This window comes from Olea europaea, chromosome 12 (assembly GCF_002742605.1).
Source record: "Olea europaea var. sylvestris chromosome 12, O_europaea_v1, whole genome shotgun sequence".
Classification (NCBI taxonomy): domain Eukaryota; kingdom Viridiplantae; phylum Streptophyta; class Magnoliopsida; order Lamiales; family Oleaceae; genus Olea; species Olea europaea.
The window spans coordinates 3,701,341-3,729,074 of NC_036248.1; the positions used below are offsets into that span (position 1 = coordinate 3,701,341).

Consider the following 27,734-nt stretch of genomic DNA (forward strand, 5'->3'; position numbering starts at 1 on the left):
TTTCTATCATCTCTTTTTATATTTACTAGTTTACTGATAATTTTGAAGAAACAACTGTTTTATCTGAGTTTCATACACTATATTTTCTGGATGTTGTTACTAAATGTATAATTGTTTATGCTTTTTTTATCTTTTGTCATTTTATCTCTGGGAAAGGGCATTTAGAATGAAGTTTTTTTTTTTCTTTACATGCCCGTATATTTTTGCCGCGATTCGTCTTCTCACCATCTTTTGGTGTTGTATTAGATGAGTTATTAACTGCATAATCACGTGTCATAGGGCTTTTAGAGTTTCTTCTTTTCAATACCGAGAATATTCTGGTTGTTCTTGCCTAACCAAAGTCTTAACTTTTTGTGATGCTCTGTAATTTTAGGAGTATTAGTATTTGTGATTACTGCATTGATTTATTCCTCTAGCAGTTGCTCTAACCTGTGCAGTTCAATATTGTTTAACTCCTAGTCTTATTACAGGATTTTTCCCAGTTCTTATAATAATGTTCCATGTTATATTCTGAAGGCAGTGCGATTTTCATGTGTTTGTGCTGCTGCAGAGTTTATTAATCTTGTTTCATCAGAATCAAATGAAGTTTGTAACAGGGAAGAGAGGAAAACAATCGCACCAGAACATGTACTCAAGGCTTTGCAGGTTTCTAACCATAATCCTATATTTCTCCTGATTCCCTTGTATCCTTCCTGTCCATTTTGTTGAATATTTTAAATCAAAAATTCCAAGTTGGTGAAATGGTAATGGCTTATGGACAACTTCTGAAAGAACTTTTTGTTCCTTAATCTCTTCCTCTATCATTGCTTATTGTTCAAGGACTGGTCATCATGGTTACGAATTGATCCTGTCATCCCTGACTAGAACACCAGTATCCTGTTTTCTTTTTTGTGTGGGAGAATGAAATCAATTACATATGTCTAACTATTACAATTAGAATTGTTAAATTCACCGAAGGAGAATTTTGCGGAATATTGATACGTCATCTGGTAGTCCTCATGTCTAATCCGTTTTTGTGGCTAATTGATTGCTTTTAGTGGCATATATTACATTAGCTATCATTGCCATGATATTATGAAATTTAATAGTAATTGTCATTTAAAATTTTTTGGTGTTCCGTTTAATTGATGGAGCTCAACCGTTGGATTCCATTATGAAATGACACATAGATGTTCATGTTATGCTAGATTTTTGTTTTGAGTAGTGTCCTGGTTGGGAAATATGTCTCGTCTTGTCTCTAATAGCATGGGTAAACTGGTGAAAAACATTGTTTAGATCGAGGTACTGGAACCGAATAACATGTGGTCAAGTTGGACAGTTGAATGTAACATGAAGTTTTTATGGTAACTGGTGTTTTCTTGTTTGTTTTTCTATATTCGTTTGTTGGATACTATTTCACCTCAAGACTTGTATTATGACTGCCAGAGTGAAATGATGGTAGTTTCTTTGACTCTGCAAAGATGGGTAATCATTTTTCTTTCTGTAGTCTTGTTCTGTAATAGCAGTTATCCTTCTCATCTTACTGGACTCAATGTTGAGAAGAGAGGAAGTATTTGTTGATCTCTTGGCTGATTTACTTTCTCTATAACTTCATCTTAGGACTTTCAGTTCAGCAAAATTAATTGTGTTGGCCATGTTAAATCATTTGTTAAAAAAATGAAACTTGCTAATATACACACACTGTCAAGGGGTAACATGCAAGTTGACCACTAAGCCCCTGGTTGAGCCCCATTTTTTGAGAATTGATTTTGCAATACATGACTTTTTTTGGAGAATGTGTGGTTAAAAAGTGTAGAAATTTTGGGTTTGCTTGTAAATTACTTTATTGGGACAAATTGTGTTGAAAATGAGTTCTAGAGAATGGGCTCAAACAAGGACTAAATAATTTCTTATTGGTCATGTGTACTGCATTCATTTTTCCCTATATAATTTTATTTTTATTTTTTTCTTTCGAAACTAATCTTTCAGGATCTTGGATTTGGGGAGTATAATGAAGAGGTTTTCGCTGCATATGAACAACACAAACTTGAGACTATGGCAAGTACTCTCTCTTTCTCTCTGACTTGGCGGGCTCCATGCTGGTGTTTTTTTTTCTGGTTCTAATGAAAATTGTCAAAGTTCATTTTAATGGAACAATGTCTTTATTTTAGCCATGTCTGGTATTCACAAAATTGTTAGCATTTCCCTTTTTCCCGTTTCCAATTCCATGTAGTTTTTGACGTCTTAAATGGTTTTAGTTTGAAATTGTCGGTCGAACCTGTTAACTGAAGTTAACAGCTAAGGATTTTAGAGTGTATTATAACTGCTGTAAGGGTTTAAGGTATGCTTGATACAATGCTGGATAAGACTCGCTGTACAATTGATAATATTAATTCTTTTTATATTTAATACCATCTAGTATTGTACCTTCCACCCTAACAAATAAGCCATAAATGTTCTAGTTTCTGAATCCTTGATAGTTGCTCGATATTTACTTAATGTTTGGAAACAGGACACAGTGAGAACTGGGAAATGGAGCAACGGAGCTGATATGAGTGAGGAAGAGGCATTGGTTGAGCAGCAGAGGATGTTTGCTGAGGCTCGTGCTAGGATGAATGGTGGTCCAATGATTCCCAAGCCAGCAGATTCTGATTCTTGCCCAAGTTTGAATAGCTAGCTCTTACCTGTGGTGCATGTTTGACATGCTGTATTAGACTGTTGTGTACAATGCAATAGACAAGATTGTAGCTATGCTTTATCTATTACTGAACATGCCAATAGTTATCTTGAACCTAAAGCCATTGGCAGCTATCTATGCATTTTCTTTGTAAAAAAAAAAAAAAAAAAAAAAAAACACTTGGGTACTACTATGGCTTCTGTTGGCTCTCCGGCCAAGCTTGTTCTTCAATTAGATGTCTATTTATCCCTGTAATTAGCGAGTTTACTGAAAAATGGCCTCAATTGCAGAATCAGGCGCATTTTTCCCCTTCTCTTACTTCGACATAAATTTGCTTAGAAGGATCGAGTTCTCTCTGCCACTACGACACTGTAATATAGTTATAAAAGAATGTGATTCTCTTAGCTATGCCGGGATGTAAATCTGGATTAAGTGAGCAAAGTGATTCAAATATCCCCAGGGCAACGTTTAATATTATGTAGTCAGGGTCTTAAAATCAGAACAAGAAATTATTTTATGGAAGACTTGTTTCAATGTTCAAAGGTCACCTTCGATATGAAGAGGAAATATACATTAGAGATAATGGCTTGAACTTTGAAGACAATGTTCAAGTACCAGATACTATGATGCTGAAAATGAAATAGAAAAAAGATAAACGGACGGGGCCAATCTGACTGGGGGTCCCAACAGACCCCAGCCAATAGGGGGTGGACATTGCACTTGGATGGACAACGTGGCCCTGTCCGTGTAACAGGGCTCAATGAAATATTTATAGCTCCTACGAAGCACAAGGGTCACCTAGAGAACTATAAGAATTGATAGAATGTCTTTTATTATTAAAAATAAATAAAAAATTGATGAAATAAAACTATATTATCATTTTATGGAGACTGAAGCTGCACTAAGAATAAAGTAGATATGAAGCATTAGCAGAAGTTGCAACTTTTGACATATAGCAATTTCAGGTAATAGAAAAGCGTACGACATTGAACATTGTTAAATGCCATCAAAGTATAGTGACAAAGCTATCGATAATACTTTCTAGTTTCTGAGGATCGAGCCTTTCTAACACATTCAAAATAGTAATGTTGACGAGTGGGTGGGAACATGTAATTGAAAGTCGAGAAAAAGCTCTATCAGGAAACTTCTTCTAAAATACTAAAGCACGTAAAAAGTATCAGTTTTAACATTAGAAAGGATATCGATTAGACTGATAATTACTCTCTCCACTTAATTAAATATGAAAAAGTTCAGAAAAATGTTCCATTATGTTTCCCATTAAAAAGTCTTCAACTCTGTTTCAAAAAGCTTACTTTGAACTCCATACACTAGGAGAAAATTAGCTAAGAAAAATGGGGAACATAGAGAAAACGAGCTTTTCTGTTATCAAATTTGCCAAAAATTAAATAAATATTGTCTCCAGAGAAAAAGTTTAGTACCTTATTTTCGCATATCCAAGCCTGCAACTTGAAAGAATGAGTTATCCGTAAGTTTCCCATCAAAGCAATTTGAATAACTAAAAAATGGAATTATTTTCTTGAGAGAAAAATAAATCAAGCAGCAAGACATTGCCCCTTTAATTCTTATTAATTATGTGACTTCTTTTGCGAGATGTTCATATATACATCGATACGTGCTTCTGGATGGTTGCATGCATACACATTAGTTTACACATAATCTATTCTCCTCCATTAAAAAAATAGTGAAACTGCAGTTGAGGTTGTTCCCTTACTAAATTGAACTTGATTTTCTCAATTGAATTGACCAGTCCGATCAGATTAAACAACATTGAGTTTGAACCTTTTTTATCGTTTGCTTTCTTAGTAGCCCACACACTAAAATATATATTTGAACAAGATCTTGGAAGAATCAACATCTTTGGCATCGTGATATTTTTTACGTACACAAGGCGAGATATCATAGAAGGTTATGAGAATCATGGATGCCCAGAGAGTGTTGGTAAAGTTTTCAAGGCCAGTTTGTAAAACAATTGTAATTGTATTATAAGTTGACATAGAATCAAACATTAATTTAAATAAGATGTTCACAATCAATGTTCTACTTATTAATGTTATTTGTCTCGCTAGAGATCATCTTCGTGAGATGTAACGTTACGTTACGAGGATAATAAAGTGAATCTCATATCCGAATAGATATTATTTTTTCATCCCACATCATCTGATGATCCTAGTGGGGATACGAATATTATTCCATTTATTATATGCGTATTTTGAGGGATTCACAACTCATTTATGTTATAATTCTTTCAAAACAACTCTATGTTATAATCAATTGATCACACAAATGATAAGTGAGTAAAAGTAGGTAAAAATTGTGGATCCTACTAAACGTGCGAATAAAAATAGAATTTGAGCAGCTTATAAGCAATTATAAACTTTATCAAACATACATAAAATCTACGATTGTTCAACTCCCCCTAACTTAACCCTGTACCTCTCATGCATGCTGCTCGTGTAGCAAGCTCGCATACAGCAGGACATTGGTTTCAAATATAGACATCATTAAGATGAAGATCTTCGTAGAAGGGACCTCACGATAACAAATTTTTCGTTCATACTCAAAGATGACATTTGAAGTATATTGAGATGTACAAAGTAAATTTAAAGTCGATAAATGATAAGTGTGTTTTTGCACACTTATTTACATAACAAACATGACTTAAATACAAGTAAAATGATTGAATTGTTACTTAACTTTGTCAAATTCATGCAATGTAGGTAATTCTATGGAAATAGTGGAATTCAGGAGACAAGAGCCGAAAAAGGACCAAATTGGAGCAAAATGAAAATTCAAGGACCAAATTGCAATTATCTAAAAGTTGACCCGATGAACACATCAAGCAATTGATCAAGCTAAGCACCAATTGAAAGTTATAATGGAACATTGGAACAACTAGAAACAAGAGAGGAGGTCAAGGAGTGAAGAAATGAAACTTGAGAATCAAAATGACTCAAATTAGAAGTTCGCTCTACTATGCGGTCGCATAGGTATAACCTGTCCCCGATTTTTGCAGTTTCCTTATATGATTGCAACTCCTTTGGTAACCTAATTTCGACGGGTTTAAATAGCAAATAAACATCCAGAAGCCGCACGAACGAATTGGGAGGCAAAAACATTCATCTTGGAGAGGATTTGAAGGTTAGAACAAGGATTGATGCGAAGATTTACAAGATTTCTTCAAGTTTTGATAACCCGATGATTTATTTTATTCAAAACTTGTTAGATTTCGTTATTTTTATCATGATAGGCTAGATTTCTGCAACTAGGTGATCGATGAACCATGCAATTATTATTAAACTTGTTATTTCATGATTTTGAATTCATAGTTCGATGAGATATTTGAATGAATTATATTGATTTATTTATTTCCACAATTAATGTGCACTTAATTTGTGTGAACTTGGTGGTTTAATTCCGAATTTGAGAAAATTGGATTAAACTCGACATATATAATTCATCATAGGGTCCGATAGGGGATAGAAATATACCCCTATACCCTATGTAAATCTTTAATTGCTCACAAAAAAGATTACATGCGTTCTTATATAATTGCATCTGTCATAGAGATATAGGCTGGTGATTTATGAGAATAGGTTCAATACATCTCGAGAGAGAGTATTGAATAGATTTAGGAGCATTGATTTGTCAAATTCTTATTGGATTATCAAAATTGTGAAATTAGGGTTTAATTAGTAATTATTTGGGGATTCGTGATTCTAGTGCATTCGTTTTACATAGATTTTCATAAATTGACAATACATTTCATTTATTTTTATAACATTTCGTAATTAAGTCATTCGTTAAGTTGATTTGAAATTAGGGTTTTTTAATTTGGGGATTTCTCCCAAAATTAGGGTTTTTGATTCTAAAATTCATCTTAAATCAATTAATTTCGGTTAAGGCTAAAATAAATAAAATTGAACTACTCTTTCTCTGTGGGACGATACTCGGACTTCTAAAGTCCACTTTATTACTTGTCACGACCCGTACACTTGTGGTAGTTTTAATCGGAAGAAATATTTTGCAAACAACAACAAAATAATAGATACATTGCACATTCATAGAAGATCTAACAATTTAATACTTGCATCTACCTTTAATTGGCGAAGCATTGAAAGCTAGATCATATGAAATCTTCATATGTGGAATATTGGAAAAATGATCGTCTAGAATTGTTCAACTTCTAGCGCATTCAAACTCGATCTTTTTTATTTTTTGATCAAGCCCTAGAGGATCACTACTTGGATAGCTTTGAATGTATAATTGTATCACAAAATGGATTTTCTTTATTTTCAACTTTGCTTCAATAATCATGTTAGTATCTGTAGTTGTCGATATAATTACCATCAAACGCGATCATAACATAAAAGAAGTCCTACAAAAATAAAAACTAGGTGATTTTCTTCTAAGATGTAGAGGGCATATTCAAAACCATTCTAACAGAATAAAATATTCAAGCAAAATTTAGATAATTTTTTAAGAATAAAAAGAAAAATAAGCTTATTTTTAGCTTATTCCAACAACACTCGAAATAAATTGACCAAGGTCAACTCCCATGAAAAATTAAGCCCCTATCTGTCTTCCATAGAAAATAAATATTTTTTTCTCAAACTCATTTTCAATCACAATCTCATATTAAAATATTTTACATGTAAATTCAAAAATTATTTTTATTTTTTAACTACAAATTCTTAAAAAAAAAAAAAAAATACTATTTTAAAATTCGTTTTTCCCTAAAAGATATTTTTTTTAATAGAAGGGAGCACACGGGCTAAGTTTAAAACAGAACGGACAATTTCGATTCGCTAAAACCAGAGGGTGCATCAGCAAAAAAAACCATTTACTAAATACTCGCGCTCGGCGGTATTGCTCCCACTGTATTTCCTCTGCTGCTCCCCGCAAATCATCAGTCGAATCCTACGAGAATTCGCATGTTTTGCCTGCCCTAAAGATTTGACCCAAAAAATGACTCGCTTGAACAATGGAGACGCTGAAAATCATCTTCAAAACGGAGACTCAGAGCCCAATTCCAATGCAGAGGATGCTACAAAATCCGTAAGCAGTCCACTCTATTTGTGTGTGCGCCAAATACAGATATGTATAAAAATGTTCGTTTAATGTTATCGTTTTCCTTTTTGCTTTTTCTTTTTTTTATAATTTCTATTTTTGGGGTTGACGGCGCGTGTGGTCTTGTGCTACTTGGTTGTGATAAGTGGTTGCTTTTCACGTGATTCACTACTGCAGGCGAAAGCGAAGCGGAAGAATGATATGACTTTAGAGGATATGTACAATACCCCTTATGACTTCGACGAAGATGAGGATGAAGACAGTGATTGGGAACCATTTGAGAACCATCACGTCGTTGAAATCGCCAAGTGGTTTTGTGTCAATTGCACAATATTTAATCTTGATAATTTTGACCATTGCAATGTGAGCAAATGTTTTACACAGAATCCTGTTTTCGTTCTTAATTTTTATTAACCTGTAATTTTGTAAGTTGAAGTACATTTTTAAGCAACTGGATGTGCAATACTTCGGATGTAGGTATGTGGTGAACATAGAAACTCTGGAATACTAAAGCATGGATATTTTGCCTCTCCCTTCTCTCAGGAGGAATGTCTCCTTCAAAACGAAACAGAAATAGCTGAAAGAGATAAAGGTTATTACTCACTCCTAAATGGTAGTTTGACGAGTTTGCTTTAAATTTTTCGTTAGCATGGCTTGACTTTTTGGTGGTTAAGATTGGATTCTACACTTCTTGATTGTGAAACATTATTGTCATCTGCTTCCCAGATGAAAGGGCGGAATGGTCTTTTACTTCATCCACGGCTGATTTTAACAATTTTGCCTGTGAAGTCAGTCTGGTTGATTGACCCTTGACAGGTGGGGATGGGAGTTTTCTTGGGTAAGTCAAGGGATTTCCCATCCAGGTCCCTCATGGATTGATTCATAATTTCTAATTTTTGGGAGATCTTCCATAATTTGGTGCTGCCCTGCAGCAGTTTGTACCTAGATCTCTCTCTGATTATTCACTGATCGTTCTTAATAATGGGGGATAAGCAAGGATCTTATGAACTTTCCATTAAAAAACATGTCACTACACTGAGGGATTTACGGCTCAATTGGTGAAATGGTGGAGCGAGCATGTACGATAGGTTCTGCAGGCTTTAAGTTGGTGAAGGGAAAGAAAGGAAGTTATCAAAGAAGATGTTCATAGGTGGAAAACTGAAAAGTGGGGGAGGTTTGATAGAAAACTCTCTACTTTATTAGATGATTTGAGGGTACTGGATATGCAGGAGGGGGAGGGCTTGTTCTAAGGCAGTGGAATAGTGGAGCAGCTATTACATGGCAGATCCTGTGGGCTTTAAGTTAGCAAAGGAAAAAAAAAAAAAAAATGCAGTTGCAAACATGAGCAGGAAAAATTTACTTGACAAGGTGGAACTTGATGCAGCCAACAAGATTATACATGGGGTGCTGAATTTCTATCAGAATTTATATACAGAAAGTTTGAAAAGAGGTCTCTATTTTTGGAGTTTGTTTCAATACCTTAATTGGTGAGTGCTGAAAAGCAACTTTCTGGAGTTCCATGAGCTTTTCTCTTATGATTGAAATTAAGAAAAACTATATGTTCTTGGGAAGTTCCCTAGTGCATATGATGAAGACATATGTCAGATGAGGTTCAGTATGTATTCTCTATCTAGCATGAGACAAAAATGAAACTTCAACCCTGAGGAATCCTGAGTTTGATCAGAGCAAGGTTCAGTCCTTTTACAAATTAATTTGAATAGAGTAATGGTAATCTTTGACTCTGTTACAAAGAAGAAAAATGAAAATATGTATGCAGGAGTGGATATTTTCATTCAAGGCTACAAAAAAGTTTCTTCGGCTTGCAAGTTGATGATTCTAAATATATACAAGACCGTATTTATATGTCATGTCCGTTTTATGTTTCCATTAGCCTTCTTGTTTCGTGGTTAATATTTTTACCAACTTATAAATATGGTAAATAAAATGACTTATTGTCTCTCCAAAGAAAGTTTGGCTTATTTGCTTAGGAGCAAAGTTTATTTTCCTGCTTTGTTGGTTCTATAGTTATTGCATGGTTCCGTTGCCTTGCCATATTTCTATTAGTACACTATAATAATTCTCATTTTTCATTTTTAGTTTATTTTATTAATGTAGGTTCATGCTTGCAAACAATTGCATCGGACAAATCTACTGCCATAGGATTTGACGAAAGGATGTTGCTTCATGAAGAAGTATGTATTTCTAACCCACATTTTGTTTTACAAGTTTCTTTTGATATCCCCCAACTTTATCTTTTAGCATTATAATTGCCCCTTCATTTACCTTTTTCAATTTGTTTGCTCTACGTCTCCATGATATTAGCTGTTTTTGGGCATTTAATTGGATCCCGGCTTAGCATTATCCTTTATCGCTTGTTTGATACATCAGAGTGAGGAGATTAGACATGATAACTGACAAATTTTCCCACATGCTTCTCTTTATTAATATTCTTCAATCCTACATACCAGATATACCCTTAATGTACCGTGTGGTTTTACATTGAGTGTGAGTTTAGTAGTGTAATTTTTATCAGTCCACAAAGACATAGAAGCCTTTTGAAAGTAGTTCTTTGCCGGTACTTATATTTTCTAATTAGAGATTACACTGCTGTTTTGCTTGTAAGGTTGAAATGAAGTCTCATCCCCACCCAGAAAGGCCAGATCGTCTTCGAGCCATTGTGGCTAGCCTTGAAACTGCAGGTTCGGGTCATACTTTCTTCCAGAAAATGAAACACTATCAAGTCTGGTCTAAAAGAGAAAAATGAATGCACACTCCTTGTTGTTCCTGCTGAAATTCATATATCGTTTCTTAATTATTTTGACAACTTATTGACAAGAAGCTGTCACTTGTTTGGTTGTTTTAATAATACTTGCAGGTATATATCCTGGAAGGTGCTTTCCTATATTGGCAAGAGAAATTAAACGAGAAGAACTCCAGATGGTAAGATACAGGGACAAAAGTTATTGCCATTGTGAAATTATTGGCTGAATCATTTTTAGGATTGGATTTCAGAAGTATTATGCATGCAAGCAGAATTTTGTACAATCCTTCCAAATTTGTACTATAAGAACATTTTAATGCTAATTTTATTATTTTTTATATATCTGTTGAAAAGTTTTGTTCCGGTTTCTATGTCATTCCGAATTGCAAGATTCCAATGGAGATGCAAATTTTTCTATCTATTTGTGGAACAATGTCCTCTCAGATAATAAATGCATCATTTTGGAGATATTAGGTACATTCCTTGGAGAATATTGAAGCCGTTGAACTTACTAGCAACATTCTCTCCTGGTATGTTAAATATTCTACTATTTGGACATCATTCGTTACCCTCTTGTTAATCCTCTTTGTACAGCTTTTATTGCTACTATGTTTCTTTATTTGTTTGTGCAACTAGCTCTTAGTGGGACCATGCTTATGTGTGCAACGATCATATCTTGATGGATGTGCACGTTGAACTTCGTAACATTAAACCATTTTTTGTTCAGAAAAGACAATAACAATTTTTTTTCTTATTCACAGCTACTTCACACCTGATACGTATGCGAATCAATATTCAGCACGTGCTGCCAGGCTTGCAGCTGGCTTATGTGCTGATCTCGCTTCAGCTATTTATTCTAGAAGTGCCAAAAATGGTTTTGCTTTGGTAAGGGAGCCTTCTATTATTATTCTTCAGGGATCTTCTATCTCTGTATCTTGATCTGATAGAAAATAATCTTTTACAGTAGGAAAAAAATAAAACATTTACAAATGTAAACATTTTCTCTATCTCTACTCTCCCATCAACGAGTCAGGTTCGCCCTCCTGGTCATCATGCTGGTGTAAAACAGTCCATGGGTTTCTGCCTTCACAATAATGCAGCCATTGCTGCATGCGCGGCTCAGGTTGCAGGAGCTAAGAAGGTCTTAATTATTGATTGGGTAATGACATTAATCACAAGATTACTACTGCTGCGTCAAATTTTTATGACAAAATTGTAAATATTTTGTGTATACTGTCTAGTGTGTGTGCACATTATATTCTCAATCTGCAGATCTTTATCTTCCATGTTGCTTGCAGGATGTACACCATGGAAATGGCACCCAAGAAATATTTGAGAAAAACAAATCGGTAAGCTTAAAACGATATGCCTAGTTTTTTTTCGTTTTAATTGATGTCTATTGATGACAATTTATACCATTTACATAATATATGTTAAGCTAGATCCAAGATTTTAAATGCTTATGACACATTTACAAGTTTAACACTTTTTCCATTTTTATTTTATGATACACTTCAACCACTTACCTCACTTTAAAAGTGCCTCATTTGGCATGTGGGGTGAACTCTATTCTCTGCTATATGCAAGAACATCATCAACACAAATTCAATTACTCTCACTGCACAATTTTTTTTTCCTTCTCTCTTTTTAATTCCTACAATCACCACTGATTGTAGGATGGTCCTATTATCTGTGCTTGCTACCGTCAATCTTACCCATTATCGAGATTCTAATGCCATCTCACAGTTATCAATTAGAGAAATCATGGGCATTTGGAAATCCAGATACAACTTCCTTTACGTCAGTCTCCATCACCATTCTTCATGAAATCATCACAATGGGCCGTCTTAATAAGAGATATGCTCCTTTTCAAAATTAAGAAATTTTTCATATAGCAATTATGCAATCATATTTTATCTCCTAATAATTTTCAACTTCTTTGGTTTTGGATTATCCAAAAGCAATGTAGCCCAATGGTTTTGTTTACATATATATATATATGGGACAATCCAAAAAAAGAATGTGGCCTAACTGTAGAAATCTCGCAACCCATGACCTGCCAAATATCCAAACTCAAAACCCAAACCCATGACCAGCAATCCACTGTCGATCCACCTCCGACCATCCTTCTCACCGGCAACTACAACATCGTGTCAAACGGCAACCCTAACTCATCCAGCCTCATGCCACACATACAGCCATACCTTCAGGCGGCGGCCCTAGGTGAAAACCTTAGCACAGTCGCTTTGCTAGAACCGGAGATGTGACCACCTGGGATGGAGTAACGCCACTGGTCGACGGCTATACTGGTGGACGGATTCAGATGGACCGATCTGGGATGCAAACCCAGATCATACAAAATCCGGCCACCACTTAGGCAGATGCGCCTGACTGGAACGTAGAGCAGGCGATTTCGAGGCGGGGTGAGGTTGGGGAGGAGCACGCGCCGTCAGAGCGGTGCTTATGCCGGCGCGTGTGAGCCATGTGCCGGCGCTGGAAAGATAGAATCTTCGCCAGAACGTTTCCAGATCAGCCATGATGCCTAGAATACCATCCGATGTACTGTTCACACACAATCAGGGGAGAAAGTTCACGGAAGCATACGGTTTGGTATTCAATTGTTGGTTTCGAGTGGAGGCGAAGGAGTTTCAAGTTTCTGTTAACAATCTCGGCACTGTTAGGATGACAGAGTGGGGTTCGAGGATCTCGAATGCAATATGTATGGGAAGGTTTGACGCGCTCTGGATGGTGAATATGGTGGATAAGTTGAGAGTGACTTGTAGGCGGGTTGACTTTGTCTCAAGATTTAATGAGTCATCAAGAGCTTTTTTGGCACAACGTTGAGTGAACAATCGTGGTAGATACTTGATGATAGCACAGTATGGGGATAGGCATCGGAAGGGAGTGGTGATGGTGCCGGAAGGTGTTAATGGTGAAGGATGGGCTTCAATTTCGCGAGTGTTTCAAGCTATAGTTGACTCATTTGTAGTTGGAGACAAGGTCAAACAGTGAACGCTGGACGCCGACAAGGGATGACATATGCTGAAGTTACGGCAAATGTTCATGCCACACAGAATGTTGATCGAAGGGTGCTAATGCGAAAGGAAAAGGCAGTTGCTATGAGTGATAATGAAGGCATTTGTATGACGCATAAAACTAGGGAAACACATGTAGAAGGATCTTATGACGGTATACTGAATTGTGATGAAATAAGGGCTCGTGTCCAGGCGTTGAAAGAGGAATTGGATGAATTATCTAGGCTTGTGGGATGTGGATCTGCAGCGGAATCCAAGATTCTTTTTTGTTATAAGTGTGGGGTAGGCATGAAAGCAGAAAGCTTAGCTCTTAAGGAGCTATCACCAGAAGTAGACCCCACTAAAGATAAGGGGGATAATGATTCAGGGGTTGAAGCAGATAAGGAGATAGGACCTTGTTCTAACGTATGGGAGTCGAATATGGTGAATTTGGAGTCGAAGACACTGTGCATGACGGACATGACGTCAGCTGATTGATTATTATCGGTTGCAAAAGAGATGGGACATACATCAATTGACGGTCCAACTTTGACGGAACTAAAAGAGCACGAGGAGACATGTTTAAACACCTTGGTTCAGAACACATAATAGAAGGCATTTGAAGCCCCTAAAAGAAAAGGAATTAGGGTCTGACAAAGCTCTAGTACTTTGGGCAAATGGCGCCGAGAAAAGAAGATTAGACGGTGATATCGAGTAGGTGGAAGAAGTAGAGGGATTCCCATATGACTTTTTGGAATATCATCATGTAGAGGAAATGATGGAGGTGCATGCGATTGAAGGTCCCCCACCTTCAAATTGGGTTTTTCAAAAAATTCAGGATTTCAGTAAGTTGGTTGGTGTGTCCTGTGATGGATATGAAAGTAGATTGTGACAATTATTCGCGGAGTTGGAGGCCAGTAGGGGACTGGGGATGAGTATACCAGGCTGTAAAACAAGAAGAAAACGTGACCGTGAACTTAAGCGGCTTGAATGGTCAGTAAATTATGGTGGTAAGGGTGCCGAGTTAAAGAATTATTGCTTGGGAGGGAAGACAAAGCGTTAAGATGATGCCAAAAATAATTAGCTGGAACGTAAGGGGGCTTAATGTAGCGGAGAAAAGATTAGGGGTTCGAAATCTGCTAAGGGGATGGAGGGCGGACTTAGTTTGTTTACAAGAAACTAAATTGGAGTTCGTCTCGAGGGCTATTGTGAGCAGTTTATTGGGGGGGGGGGACAGCATGTTGGGTATCAATATAAGGGATCGTCAAGGGCCTCAGGAGGTGTCTTAGTCATGTGAGACACGGAAACTCTTGATATGGAGGAGGTTATTGAAAGACTATATTCTTTATTGCTTTTGTTCAGAAATATTGGGGATGGATTTCATCGGATGTTTATAGGAGTCTATGGGCCTAATGATGATAAGAGTAGACGTAGATTGTGGGATGAATTGGCGGGGATGATGGCTTGGTGGAACATTCCAACTTGTCTCCAACTTGTATTGGGGGTGACTTTAATGTGATTTGATTTCCTACCGAGAGATCAAGTGGTGGAGATTAATAAAGGCAATGGAGGAGTTCTCAGATTTTATCAGGAAAAATATGTTGGTGGACCTGCCTTTGATTGGTGGAGACTTTACTTGGTCTTCTAATCGGGAGCTGCCTATTTTATCGCGAATAGATCGGTTTCTGATTAGTGGGGAATGGGAGGAGAAGTACCCAGAGAAGATTAGGGAGGGTGTATTTTGATCACTTCCCTATCTTACTGGCTGGGACTGCGAGGTGTATTGTAAGAAGACCTTTTAGGTTTGAGAAGATGTGGCTAAAAGTAGAAGGTTTTGGGGAGCGTGTACGGGATTGGTGGGCATCTTAGATTTCTCTACTATTACTGAGGAGGATGCAAGCTAGTTAGAGAGACCATTTGGCGAGGATGAGATTAGGGAGGTGGTGTTCATGATAAAGCACCAAGCCGGATGGATTCTCATTCTCATTTTATAAGGCTTGTTGGGAAGTGGTACGATCGGACATTGTGGATGCCTTTACTTATTTCTTTCAGTGTGGTAGGTTCTTGAGAAGTTCTAATGCTACATTTATTGTGCTGATTCCAAAAAATCGGGAGCATCAGATATTAGGGACTTTCGTCCGATCAGCTTAGTTAGCGGGGTGTACAAGATTATTGCAAAGCTGGTGGCTAACAGATTAAAGGAGGTGTTGGTAAAAGTGGTATCTAAATTTCAGAATGCTTTCGTCAAAGGGCGCTAGATATTCGATTCTGTACTTATAGCAAATGAATGCATTGACTCGAGACTGCATATAGGGATTCCAGGGATGTTATGTAAACTTGATATTCAGAAAGCCTATGATCACATAAACTGGGGATTCCTTTTGTATATGCTTAGGCGATGTTGGCTTCTGGGACAAGTGGTGCCGTTGGATTCATTTTTGTATATCTACGGTCTCATATTCGGTTTTGGTAAATGGCACTCCAGAGGGTTATTTACGGAATAGTAGAGGTTTGAGGTAAGGGGATCCGTTGTCTCCATTATTGTTTGTCATTGTTATGGAGGCTTTAAGTAGGACGCTTGAGAAAGCTGTGGGAGAAAGTCTGTTGAAGGGCTTTATGATTAACTAGTTACAGGTATCCCATTTGCTATTTGCAGATGATACATTGATCTTTTGTGATGCAGAGGTTGAGCGATTCAGGAACTTGCTTCGTCTGTTACTATGCTTTGAAGCTATATCTGGATTGAACATTAATTTGGGGAAATCTGAGGTCGTCCCAGTTTGGGATGTCGCTAATGTGGAGGAGTTGGCGGCCATATTGGGTTGTAAGACTGCTCAACTGCCTAAGTCGTAGCTTGGGCTCCCCTTAGGAGCACGGTTTAAAAACATACACGTTTGGAATAGTATTGGGGAAAGGGTGGAGAGGAGGCTAACGGGTTGGAAATGTATGTACCTTTCAAAGGGAGGTTGTCTTACACTTATCAAGTCCACTTTATCGAATCTACCCACTTACTTCTTGTCATTGTATCCTATCCCCGTTACCGTGGCAAAAAGATTAGAGAGGATTCAAAGAGAGTTTCTATGGGGAGGTTTAAGGGAGGAGAGGAAACTACACTTGGTTAACTGGGGCGTGGTGTGTTCTCCCATAAAAACGGGGGGCCTAGGATTGAGGAGTCTTGTTTTGTTTAATAAGGCCTTGTTGGGTAAGTGGTTGTGGCAATTTAGTGTAGAGAGGAAGTGCTTTTGGAGAGAGATTATAGAGGCGAAATATGGTGTTCTAGAGGGGGGATGGTGCTCAGCCGAGGATCGTGGTTCTTATGGGGAGAGTTTGTGGAGGTATATATGACGAGGGTGGAGAGAATTTCAGGATAGATTGGTGTATGAGGTGGGAAATGGCAATACTATCAGATTTTGGGAAAATTGTTGGTGTAGAGATCGGCCATTAAGAGCGGAGTATTCTTTCCTGTATTGTATTATTTTGATGCCGCAGGCTATGGTGCATGAAGCCTCACGTGCATAATGGGAATCCTAGCTGGAACATTGCTTTTAGGAGGGGTCTACATGACTCGGAATTGGATAATTATGCACTACTCCTAACCTCATTGTATGAGGTGCACGTCAGGATGGGCGAAAGTGATCGTAGCAGGTGGAGGTTGACACGCGATGGCATTTTCTCAATAAGCTCTTATTTTAGATCTTTATTGGAACCTGAGGAGAGTTCAGTCACATGGAAGAAGGTATGGCGTTGTAAACTGCCCCCTCGGGTGGCATATTTCCTATGGACGGTTGTGAAGGGACAAGTGTTAACGGTGGATAACCTCCGATGTAGGGGCTTTTATATTATAGAATGGCGCTATATGTGTCGGAGGAATGGGGAGACGATTGACCACTTGTTCCTTTATTGCGACGGTGCTCGCACCCTGTGGAACGATATTTTTGCTTCTCAATACATGGATTGGGTGTTTCCACAGCGTATGGAGGATGTTTTGAAGGCATGGGGGAGAAGATTTCGTAATAAAGATAGGAAGATTGTTTGGTACCTTGTCCCAGGATGCTTTGTCTGGTGTATTTAGAGGAAGAGAAATAGCCGTTGTTTCGATAATAATACACGGACAATAGAGCAGATTAAAAAATTGTTTTATTTGACACTGTATATTTGGTTTAATACTGTGGCTATTACTCGCACAGACGGGTTGCCCAATTTCATGTCTTTTCTGTCTTGTATTAATTGATAATACACTTCTTGTGTATTATCCATGATTAATAAAATATTTGATTACTTATAAAAAAAACCTGTAGTTAATTGCCCTTTTTTTACATGTGCTGGGCTAGGGTGTGAGTCGAAAGTGGGAGAAGGTATAGAAGTGACATACGGACTACCGATGGTGGGCATTTTTCCAACTGGTTGACATTACTTATGTGGCCTAAAATTAGATATAATAGAGATGATGGGGAAGGTCCAACAGAAGATTTAAATTCAGTGAATCTTGTCTTTACTTCGCATGAGGACTATCATGCATGACGAGATCATTTTTTATTTTCCAGATTGTACTTTGTGCCTGATCTTTAGTGTAATCATCAACTTCCTTTTTTTATTTTTTTAATCTTCTGGTAACCTATATCTATTTTTGTAGGTTTTGTACATATCCCTGCATAGACACGAGGGTGGAAAGTTTTATCCTGGTACCGGAGCTGCTAATCAGGTACTGTCTCATGTTTGTGGTGGTGTTATCACAGTTGCATGTCACTCTGTATCTAAGCTTTCGTTACCACTAAATATGCTTTGCTGCGCATTTGAGCATGGATCTGATGTTCTTTTGTTGGAAATACAGTAGATAGAATTTGCTTTCACAAAATTCTCTAATAATAGTGCCTCCTATGCTCCTAATGATGAGAAGATTTTACACCATATTGGAGTTAAATAGATAAAACACGAAGGATTCTTTAGATGGAAGAACAGAAATGATATTCTGCTTAATTCTAGTAGTTATGGGAGCAAAATTAAAAAATTCTCCTTGTTCTGAAATTTAAATGCTAAAAATAGGAAACATACTGATTTAGTTAGTTAATTAGAAAGGCTTGAGATTCTTTTCTTGCAAAATTTGGGCAGAACGTGGGAAAAGAATGGGCTTGAAGAAGTGCTATTTAAGTTTCTTCCTAACTCAAATTCATTGATATCAAGTTCCTGCAGCTTTGGTAACTTAGAGCCTGTTTGATGTAGATTTTTTGAGAATAGATTTTGTGGTAAGTGATATTTTTGGAGAATGTGCGGTTAAAAAGTAGGAAAAATTACGGGTCATTGTGCAAAATTATTTTATTGGGAGAATATGTTGTTTAAAATGAGATTGAGGAAAATTTAGTTTAAAGAATCTGCACCAAACATGTGCTTAATGTCTGAGTCATGTTCTAAGGTAAAAATAAATAAAAGAGCTGTTGACAGGATTATGCTTTTCATTATTTATGTTTATTGGTTGAAGAAATCTTTTATTTCTTTGAACTTCTTCGCATATTCTTCCCTGATCCAGGCATTGACATACCCAGTATATTTCATTGAGTTAATAATAAAAAGAGAATATGCATGTTTCCCTCCATTTTTGCAGGTTGGTACCAATGGTGCAGAAGGATACTGTGTCAATGTTCCATGGAGTCGAGGAGGAGTTGGCGACAATGACTAATGATAACTATACAAATTTAAAACTATAAATCCCATATATTTTGGAATCAAAATCTGATTGATTTGCAGTCAAAGCCTATATATTTTAGAAACAAATTTCAAAACTATAGAAGGAAATTTCTTTCTCAGTAGCCTATAACCTGTAAGACCACTTTTAACTACACGAATTTACTTGCATGTAAGACTAAAGTTAAGGTTTGTATATAGAATTATTATTCCCTTCCCAGAAACAGTAGACAAAGTGATGAGGACATCTAGTTTGGCCTATTTAGATAGTATTTTATTTGGGCTTGTATTATGTTTTGGGCTTGCCCAAGCCTTTCATTTTGTTTTTGGGCTTGTATCATGTATTGGGCTGGCCCAAGCCCTTTTATGCTTTGTATTGTGTAAAAGGATGCAGCCTTCTATGCATGGGGGCAGATTTGATGGTTGAATGAAATGAATTGAGTGTTGCAGACTTCCACCGCCCTCTCTTTTCTCCTTCTCCTCCTACTTCTTCATCTTTCCTCCCTGATTTCTACTTCCTCCTCTCCTCCTATGTGACTGGTTCTGTATTTGTGTTTATCTAATCCTACATCAACTTGAAGTATGCAGCCTTCTATGCATGGGGGCAGATTTGATTGTTGAATGAAATGAATTGAGGGTTGCAGACTTCCACCGCCCTCTCTTTTCTCCTTCTCCTCCTACTTCTTCATCTTTCCTCCCTGGTTTCTACTTCCCCCTCTCCTTCTATGTGACTGGTTCTGTGTTTGTGTTTATCTAATCCTACATCACAAAGATTCATCAACAATCTTTAACTCTCTTTGATGACTTGAGTATAGAGTGTGAGCAGAAAATAATTTGACAAACCAATTATATGATATGTGGCTTTTGAACCAATGATCTAAGGATCATATGTATTAAAAATGGTAGGAAGGGTATTTAAAAATTACGTGCTTGGGCTAAGATTGACAAGGAAGAGGTATTGCGAGGGTTGAATTTGGTTTGTTCCTTAGTGAATAAAGGAGATTCAGGAATTCCAATAGAACTAGATAGTTGCCACTTTAAGCACATGTCTACTGTTATTTGAAGACTTTTTCTTTGCCCCAGTTTTGAATTATAGGCATTTGGCTAGAGAGAAGGTTGTCCATAATTCTCCAGAAGTCACTTCCGACCAGGCACCGTTAGTGCATTTTATTAGTCACTACCAACTAAGCCCTGCATAATGAAGGTTTTCGTCACATTTTCTTCTTTAGCCCCCCATAGATTTCTCCATTTTGTTTCCAGGCCTTGTGCAAATTGAATTTTTCATGAATCATTTTCAATCGTACAATGAAATTCCTTACTTCTTAATATCTCGGTAAGCTATAATCCATACGGCCCACTCGTTATTAAATGCTAGATCCATCAGGGGGATCATCTTTTATATTCGTCTGACCTCTGTTTGCCAAAATGTCAGCAGCTGTAAATGCCTGTGTGTGAGCATCTTGATGTATTGGTCCTCTCACAAGAGCTTTAATGTCCTCAGCTACAGCTCCTACTAACATAGTTCTTACAATATCTTCTCTTATGGGATTTCTTGTGTAGATGTTTTATCTTTTGTGGAAAATTTTGAAGGTTATAATTTAATTAGAATGACACCCTTTGATTTATATGGGAAGAGTAGGTGATGAAGGTTAATAATACAGTGACGGAGGAACTAAACACAATTGCGTTTTGTCTACGCAAATGAAGATGTTGCAATTATTTTCTGATTTTGTAATTCTTGATGTTCGTGTTCATTCTTCTGGCCGAAGTTCAGAATACTAAAAAAATTTTCAATGTAAAATTTGTTCAAGCTGCATATTTCCTTTGTCTATCGTTTTTTAACTAGCATTTCAATGAATTTATCTGCACTGTAAGATACCAAATCTATCGCAGTCAGATTTTCTCTGATCCCAATACCATAATAATTAATTGGTGCTCTCGTATGTCCATGGTCTTGAAAGGGGGAATATATTTAGTTTCATAGAAATATTTGTCTTATCTTTGCTTTTGCATTATGCCAATATCATAACTTGTCAAAATTTACTAGCAAACAAAAGTTCTTGCCTGCTTTCAGTCAGTAACTTGTATCCAGCTATCCACTGATGGTGTTTTGAGTTACAATGATATGCAGCTTCAGAGTTTGCCCCAGATTTCACTATCATATCAGCTGGATTTGATGCTGCAAGGGGTGATCCTCTTGGCTGCTGTGATGTAAGGAATTTTCTTCTTTCTAAAATGTCTTATTTTGTGTTTTTATATGAATTGTACTCTATAAGATCTGGAATATCTATTATGATTTCCCTTTAGCTTTGCCAATTGTCATATTGCTTGAACTGGCATTCCCCAGTTACCAAAGCATCTGAATTTTTTACTAACTTGTATTTGGTTATATAATGCATGTCATTTGGTTTTTGCTTTCAAATCAATGATAAATATCTTGTACCAGCATTGCAATACTTCTGGTTTTCCCTGGTTAAATGTGAGGATTTTGTTCAGGTTACTCCTGCTGGCTATGCACAGATGACACAAATGTGCAGTGCTCTTTCTGGCGGGAAGTTATTGGTCATCCTTGAGGGCGGGTTTGCTGCTAATTTCTGTTCATCTATCTTGGATCATTTTAAATACCCCTTTTCCATCAAAATTCTTATCTTATGCTTGTTTATAAAATTCCTGTCTTCTGCAGATACAATCTTCGTTCAATATCATCCTCTGCCACTGCAGTAATTAAGGTAAGTTTTATCGGTTAATAACCTCTTTTCTGATGTCTATTCACTTTCTTGAGATCTATGAGCAATATAGGTGTCATCTATGTATCAGTATCAGCTTCTCGGTCAAGTGGTTGCAAAACCTTGTTTATTAAGTATTTACCCACCCAATTTCCCACAGAACATAGAATGGCCACTCCCTTATCTTGAATCTTATCTTCACCACTACAGTTTTGGAATTTTTTCATCCTGAATATAAAATGAAATACCTGTCAAATGTGTAGATCAGTTACTGCTTCCCAAGCCATTGGTATTATGCATTTGGTGTGGGGCCTTTTTATTGGCAGAAAATCTAGCAAGTCCTGATAACCACGGACTGTTATCTAGGAAAACATACCTGCAGCTGGTCTAAATGAATCAGGGTGTGTCACGATTTAAAAATCAGGGGAGTTGAGTGAATAAATCCCTAGCGTAACAAGTTAAACTGTAAGACATGAATCCAATATGTTTCCATTAACTATCTAGTCAAATATAATTTTGTTTTTTGTTTTAGGGATTTGAATGTTTTCATGTTTGTATAATTATATTTTAATTTGATTGCAAATGTGGTTTTCTGTTGACTTTTTGTTATGGGTAACCTTTAGCAATTTTGGAAGTGTCTGGTTGAGGCAGCGGTGGAAAAGCCTCCCACCAAAAACATTAAAACAGAAGAAACAGAAGAAGAATGTAATCACTTGAGAACTGACAACGAATCAAATGATCAAATTAACTTGGACAGAGTCCTAAAATTTTCCTCATAAAATAAACTTCCCCATGTTTGGTAGAGATTCTTTAAAACCCAGTTTTCCCCAAACTCAATTTTAACCACATTGTCCCCATTAAACAATTTTGCACATGGACCCATAACTTTTCCCAACTATTTAATCATACATTCTCCAAAAAAATATTTCTTCACAAAATTATTCTGAAAAAATCTACATCAAACAGGCTTATAATTTGTATTCCACAAACTCTAAGCCGCAAAAAGGAGATAATTCAATGTAACTTGAAATAGCTGAATTTTAGACTGTTAAATATGTCAACTGAAGTTGTCAAACAACTGATACCAACCTGAATCTGATCCATATATATAGAGTAACTTCTTATTTGGTTTGAAGATGAGGGCTGTTCTTTGTTTTGTTCTTGTTTGTATTATATTTTACTGCTTATGCATTCTTCCATTCTTTTGGCTTGTCCTAATGCAGTTCTTTGTTCATTAAGGTCTTACTTGGGGAATCTCCTGAATGTAATTTGGATAGCATAGTACCTACTAAGGCTGGATTGCGAACTGTTTTAGAGGTCCTAAAAATTCAGATGAAATATTGGCCTGCAATGGAACCCAAGTTTTCTAAATTAGAATCAGAATGGGGGTCGTATGCCTTCCTTCATGCAAGTAAGTAAAACTCTGATATTTTCCTTCTATAGTTTGTGGTCTAGCTCCATGCCTCCAACTCCCTTTTTTCCCCTCACTTGTTCCTATTGGCATTTACACTTGACAACTAAATAATAATAATCCAGTGCTAGTTGTTCTTTGCTTTGTTTGAGTGAGATTTTTGCGGCTCCGTTTTATCTTTGCCTCACTGGAGGTGGTGATATTTTCTTTGCATCCAGCCTTGCTTCAGTTTGTAGTTTTTCTGAAGACACTCGTTTCTTAGTATTGACCTTTGCATTCCCTGCCACAGTTTTTGCCTTGTTTTACTCCTTGTGAACTGTTGCTTGGAAAAAACATTGCGTAGTAGCAAGTGATGTACTAGTAAGCATAAATAAGGGGCACTTCAATTCTCAAAATTTACACCACCTTAGGGATACAGCAATTAAATAAACAAATAACTAAAACAAGTACTGAACTAACTTTATATAAAAATTGTAATGAGTAAGGAGATGTTCTTTTTGTATAATTATAGTAAAGGTGATTTCAGTTATAGTTATGAGGGCACGGACATTGTGCAACAACTGATGCTATATAACCACAACAAAATTATAATATTACTTTAGTGCAATTAGCGTTTAGCAGTTTCACCATTCATGGAAACTCAACTATATCTTTGATATTACTCGACTGGCAGTGCAATGCAATTTTTTTCTTTTTTCCTTTTTTCGACAGCCGGCAATGTAATCATTACTGAGGTTTTGACTATTTCCTTTTGTTCTGAGAATGGCCTGCAGAAAAACAGAAGAGAAAGAGAAGACAAGCGGCCGTGCCTATGTGGTGGAAATTGGGACGAAAGAGGTTGATGTTCTGGGTCTTGCGCAAGAAGCTTCGTTCAGAATTGAATTGGTGCTGACTATTGTTTGCAGATATTATTGCGTCATTTTCCCTTAGTAGAGTAGAGCTTCCAGGGTCTTCATTGTATTAGTGGCGATGTTAGAAAGAGAGGTGCATTCACACTCGCTGTTCCAAAGAAAAGGGAAAGGGAAAATAGTATTTCTCATCCATTGCTTACCGGCTTGCTATTTTTATGGCAAGTAACTGAATTGTACAATGCATGTTTTGATATTTAACCAATCCCTTTTTAGGCGAGTTCTCAGCCAGAATATCTGGGCTTTCGTATTGACGAGTTTAATCTAATACAGGAATGGTTGTGTCAATATTGATTGACCGGACAATTAAAATTGTGAAAGCATGCAAATTGTTGGAATTTGAGGTCAATTCATTCCTCTATTAGCTTACATGATGAATTAATCTACTTGTCTAATTGTTGTTGACAATAATGGATGACATTATTGATGTTGTCAAAATCTGGTCCATTCATTTTAACAACAGTTTTTGAAATGGATGAATGTGTATGTGGTGTTAACAAGTATGATTGTCAACCAATATTGTAAAAAGTAATTGTACAAGTAACATGTTCTATCAAATAAAATTCTACCCGCTATAATATTCTGCACTTCTCACGTATTACATAACAACAACAACTATGAAGCCCCTTCACTTGTGCACAAGGAGGAAACGGCTAGCAATTTATAAAGCGGTGGTTATATTAATGCAATTTTTTATTTTTTATTTCTTTCATTGCATTTAAGGTTTTAGCCTTTGCACATGATCGTGCATATCTCATTTTTTGTTCTTAATTTTTACACTACATTTTAATTGCATTCAAGGTTTCAAACTTTACAATTTCACACAATCTAGCAATTTCCATAAGAGCAGAGCAGGAGCAACAGATCCTGTAGCAGTACTATTACTTTCCAGAACATGAGTTGAGCAGTATGAACATGTACTTAATCCGTAACAGCAACTCGTGATAATTGAGAAAGAGCTGAATGACCATGATTAATGTAGTCTGGCTTAACTTTTTAAGAAACAGTGCATACAGAAGATGCCCATATGTACAAGAGTGGCGCTGCATTTAGCCATGGAAATAACAACTCCGACTCACCCTTGAGCAGGTGATGGTGACAAAATTTCCTGTCAAGGTCAAAAACTATTGCAAAACCGTACAGATATTACATCATCATCTTCCAAAGACCCCAGTGCCAACTACACATAAGGGCTGATTTTACTTTTGGTGCTTCTGCATAGAGGAATAAATATTCGCATCTCATTTACAAAGTCACTAACTTCACAAATACCAAAACAATATAGAAGACGGGGATGACATTTGAAGACAGTTATTGAAAGAACTGCTGGAGCCAGCAACTGTTTGTTGTGTCTTTCTCCAAGTCCGTCCTTAATTTGCTCACATGTTGCAATGCCAGTTCCAAGTCCATCTTGTCTAGTGGCAACTCAGTGAAGTCCTTTAAGAATTTGTGAGCTCGTGAGGTGCCTCTAGATATATCATCAGGATCGAACTCTCTCTTCCGCTTAGCAAAAATCTGAATATCATCACTACAATTAGTATATTTCCAGGGTAAGAAGTATTTTCAATAGATAAAGGTTTTTAACCTGCAATTTATAATTCTCTATGCGTAGCCAATTTTGAAACATATTATTGATAGTTATCTTAATAGGGCCGTTAAGGTTGGTTGGAGACAAAGGAGCAACTTCTGCAACAACAAACACCAATCTGACAGTATGTTTCAACTGAAAGGAAGATGTCATCTTTTCTTAGCCTATATTTCTCCTCAGTGATATTTTGCCAGTTAAGAGAGAACTTTGAATGGATCATTAATGTATTCATCTTATCGGCACAATAATCAACATTCTCCTCAAGACTTGAATCTGCCACTAACTATTTCTTTGAGCCTTTATAAAGTTTGAAGTCAACAATTAGTAGTTGAAACAACTGCAGGGTAAATGCACCCTATAAGGTGAATGGCCTATCCTTATATAGATGCTTTTCTCTATCAATGAAAATGGGAACGTGTGGCTTGAAAAGGAAAGAGGAATTGAAACTAGGTAATCCAAAGATCTATCCACTGAAGATGAAATACAAGCACAACATCTTACCTCTAGTACCAACGATAGGAGACTGCCTAATATCTATATTAAAGCTGCAGAATTGAAATTACTATTTTTTCCACGTGATAGGTATAATGCTTCCATCTAATTTATGTTTTTGAATTTTTTTATTTCATTTTTAACAATTATAAGCGCTGATACTCTCTCTCTCAGAGACTCCAAAACTTTAACTTCCGTCTCTCTCAAATAGCAGCAAGAATTTATCTGCATGGAATCATTACGTTTTCACATATTAATAACTCGCTCCTCGCTGAGCTAGTCAGTCAGTAAGAAGTCCCTATCACAGGAAAGCATAGCCATTGATGAACTTGATAGCAAATGGCTCAGAAGTCACCAAGATCTACTCTGGATTGTATTTATTCAAGAAAATTCATTGTGTATGTTTGTACAAGTAATTTTTCAAATTAAGTCTTAATCATTCTAGAAAGAGTAATTCCAGAATCCATCGTGCTTCAAAAAAATTCCACAGGCAAATTACTAGTAAGTAGTAACAGAAATAATTTAGATGATCTATCGTGAGCATTTTTCAGTCTTTCAAACTAATAGTCACACGTCATTATAATTACCAAAACAGTAAATTTTTGGTCACTTTCTCCAAGTCCAAGAACTACACCAAGATGGTATTTACTTCACATTGTTTACAGCTTCCTTTTATCCACGACAGTTATAATATTCTATTATTGACATCAATGGCATGATTTCAACTTATCTGCTAAACCACATAATTTAAAACAATTTAATCTTTCGACTTATTTGCTATAGCACACAATAACAAAATATTTAATCAACTATTGCAATCAGAACATTCTGAACTACATTTTTCTTTTGACAAAAAAACTAAAGAATAACAAAAGATCAATACCTCCTTGGCATCATTGGAAACAATTGCCATGGGCGAGAAATCTTCTAGTTCAGAGGCCTTTTGTCTAGCAAGCGCAACAACACTTTCAGGAAAGTTGGCAAATTCCGCAACATGTATCCCAAAACTTTGATCACAGGCCCCAGGTTCAACCTGGAAAATAGAAGTACGTGCATAAGTTGGCTGAATGCAGTAAATCTCTGTGACCACGAGGATACAGATTGATAAGCTAAAAGTATATACAAGAAAATCTTAGCCCGATCAGAAATAACAATCACCAGTTAGATCTCTCAAACATGTTTGGATAACTTACTTATTCTTTACTTATTTTAGGATTAACTCTTAACTTGCTGTCAAAAAAAGTAACTTATCTCAAACTTTGACCAATAAAAAATTTATTTAATTTAAAACAAACAAACTAGAGTTTTTAGTCTCAAACCATGTGTCCCACCACACCCTTCTACCGTCATTTGAATGGCCTCCCTCAATAAATAATAGAGACCCCCCCCCCCCCCCCCACAACCACACCCC

At 36.6% G+C, this 27,734-nt stretch overlaps 3 protein-coding genes across 3 annotated transcripts in view; 2 read left to right on the forward strand and 1 right to left on the reverse strand.

Moving 5' to 3' along the window:
• The window catches only part of LOC111405251 (protein Dr1 homolog), a 4,007-nt gene extending 1,096 nt beyond the window's left edge, over positions 1-2,911 (forward strand). Inside the window, exons 4-6 of the mRNA XM_023034055.1 lie at positions 551-645; positions 1,969-2,037; positions 2,492-2,911. Of these exons, the coding sequence (XP_022889823.1) occupies positions 551-645; positions 1,969-2,037; positions 2,492-2,656 (329 nt within the window). The 3' untranslated portion in view covers positions 2,657-2,911. The remainder of the gene's footprint in view (positions 1-550; positions 646-1,968; positions 2,038-2,491) is intronic.
• Positions 2,912-7,466: 4,555 nt separating this feature from the next.
• LOC111405252 (histone deacetylase 15) lies at positions 7,467-24,614 on the forward strand. The gene is given in 18 exon segments (XM_023034056.1): positions 7,467-7,732; positions 7,922-8,107; positions 8,222-8,336; positions 9,860-9,936; positions 10,368-10,443; positions 10,620-10,684; positions 10,980-11,035; positions 11,267-11,390; positions 11,539-11,664; positions 11,804-11,854; positions 18,153-18,221; positions 19,119-19,191; positions 21,165-21,190; positions 21,314-21,409; positions 21,695-21,777; positions 21,882-21,927; positions 23,164-23,335; positions 24,097-24,614. Coding segments are annotated over 18 exon segments (1,662 nt in total). The 5' UTR covers positions 7,467-7,642; the 3' UTR covers positions 24,228-24,614.
• Positions 24,615-25,191: 577 nt separating this feature from the next.
• Positions 25,192-27,734, reverse strand: part of LOC111406449 (DNA mismatch repair protein MSH2) — a gene marked incomplete at its 5' end in the record, with an annotated part of 10,188 nt that continues 7,645 nt past the window's right edge. The window contains 2 exons of the mRNA XM_023035874.1: positions 25,192-25,758; positions 27,207-27,356. Of these exons, the coding sequence (XP_022891642.1) occupies positions 25,555-25,758; positions 27,207-27,356 (354 nt within the window). The remainder of the gene's footprint in view (positions 25,759-27,206; positions 27,357-27,734) is intronic.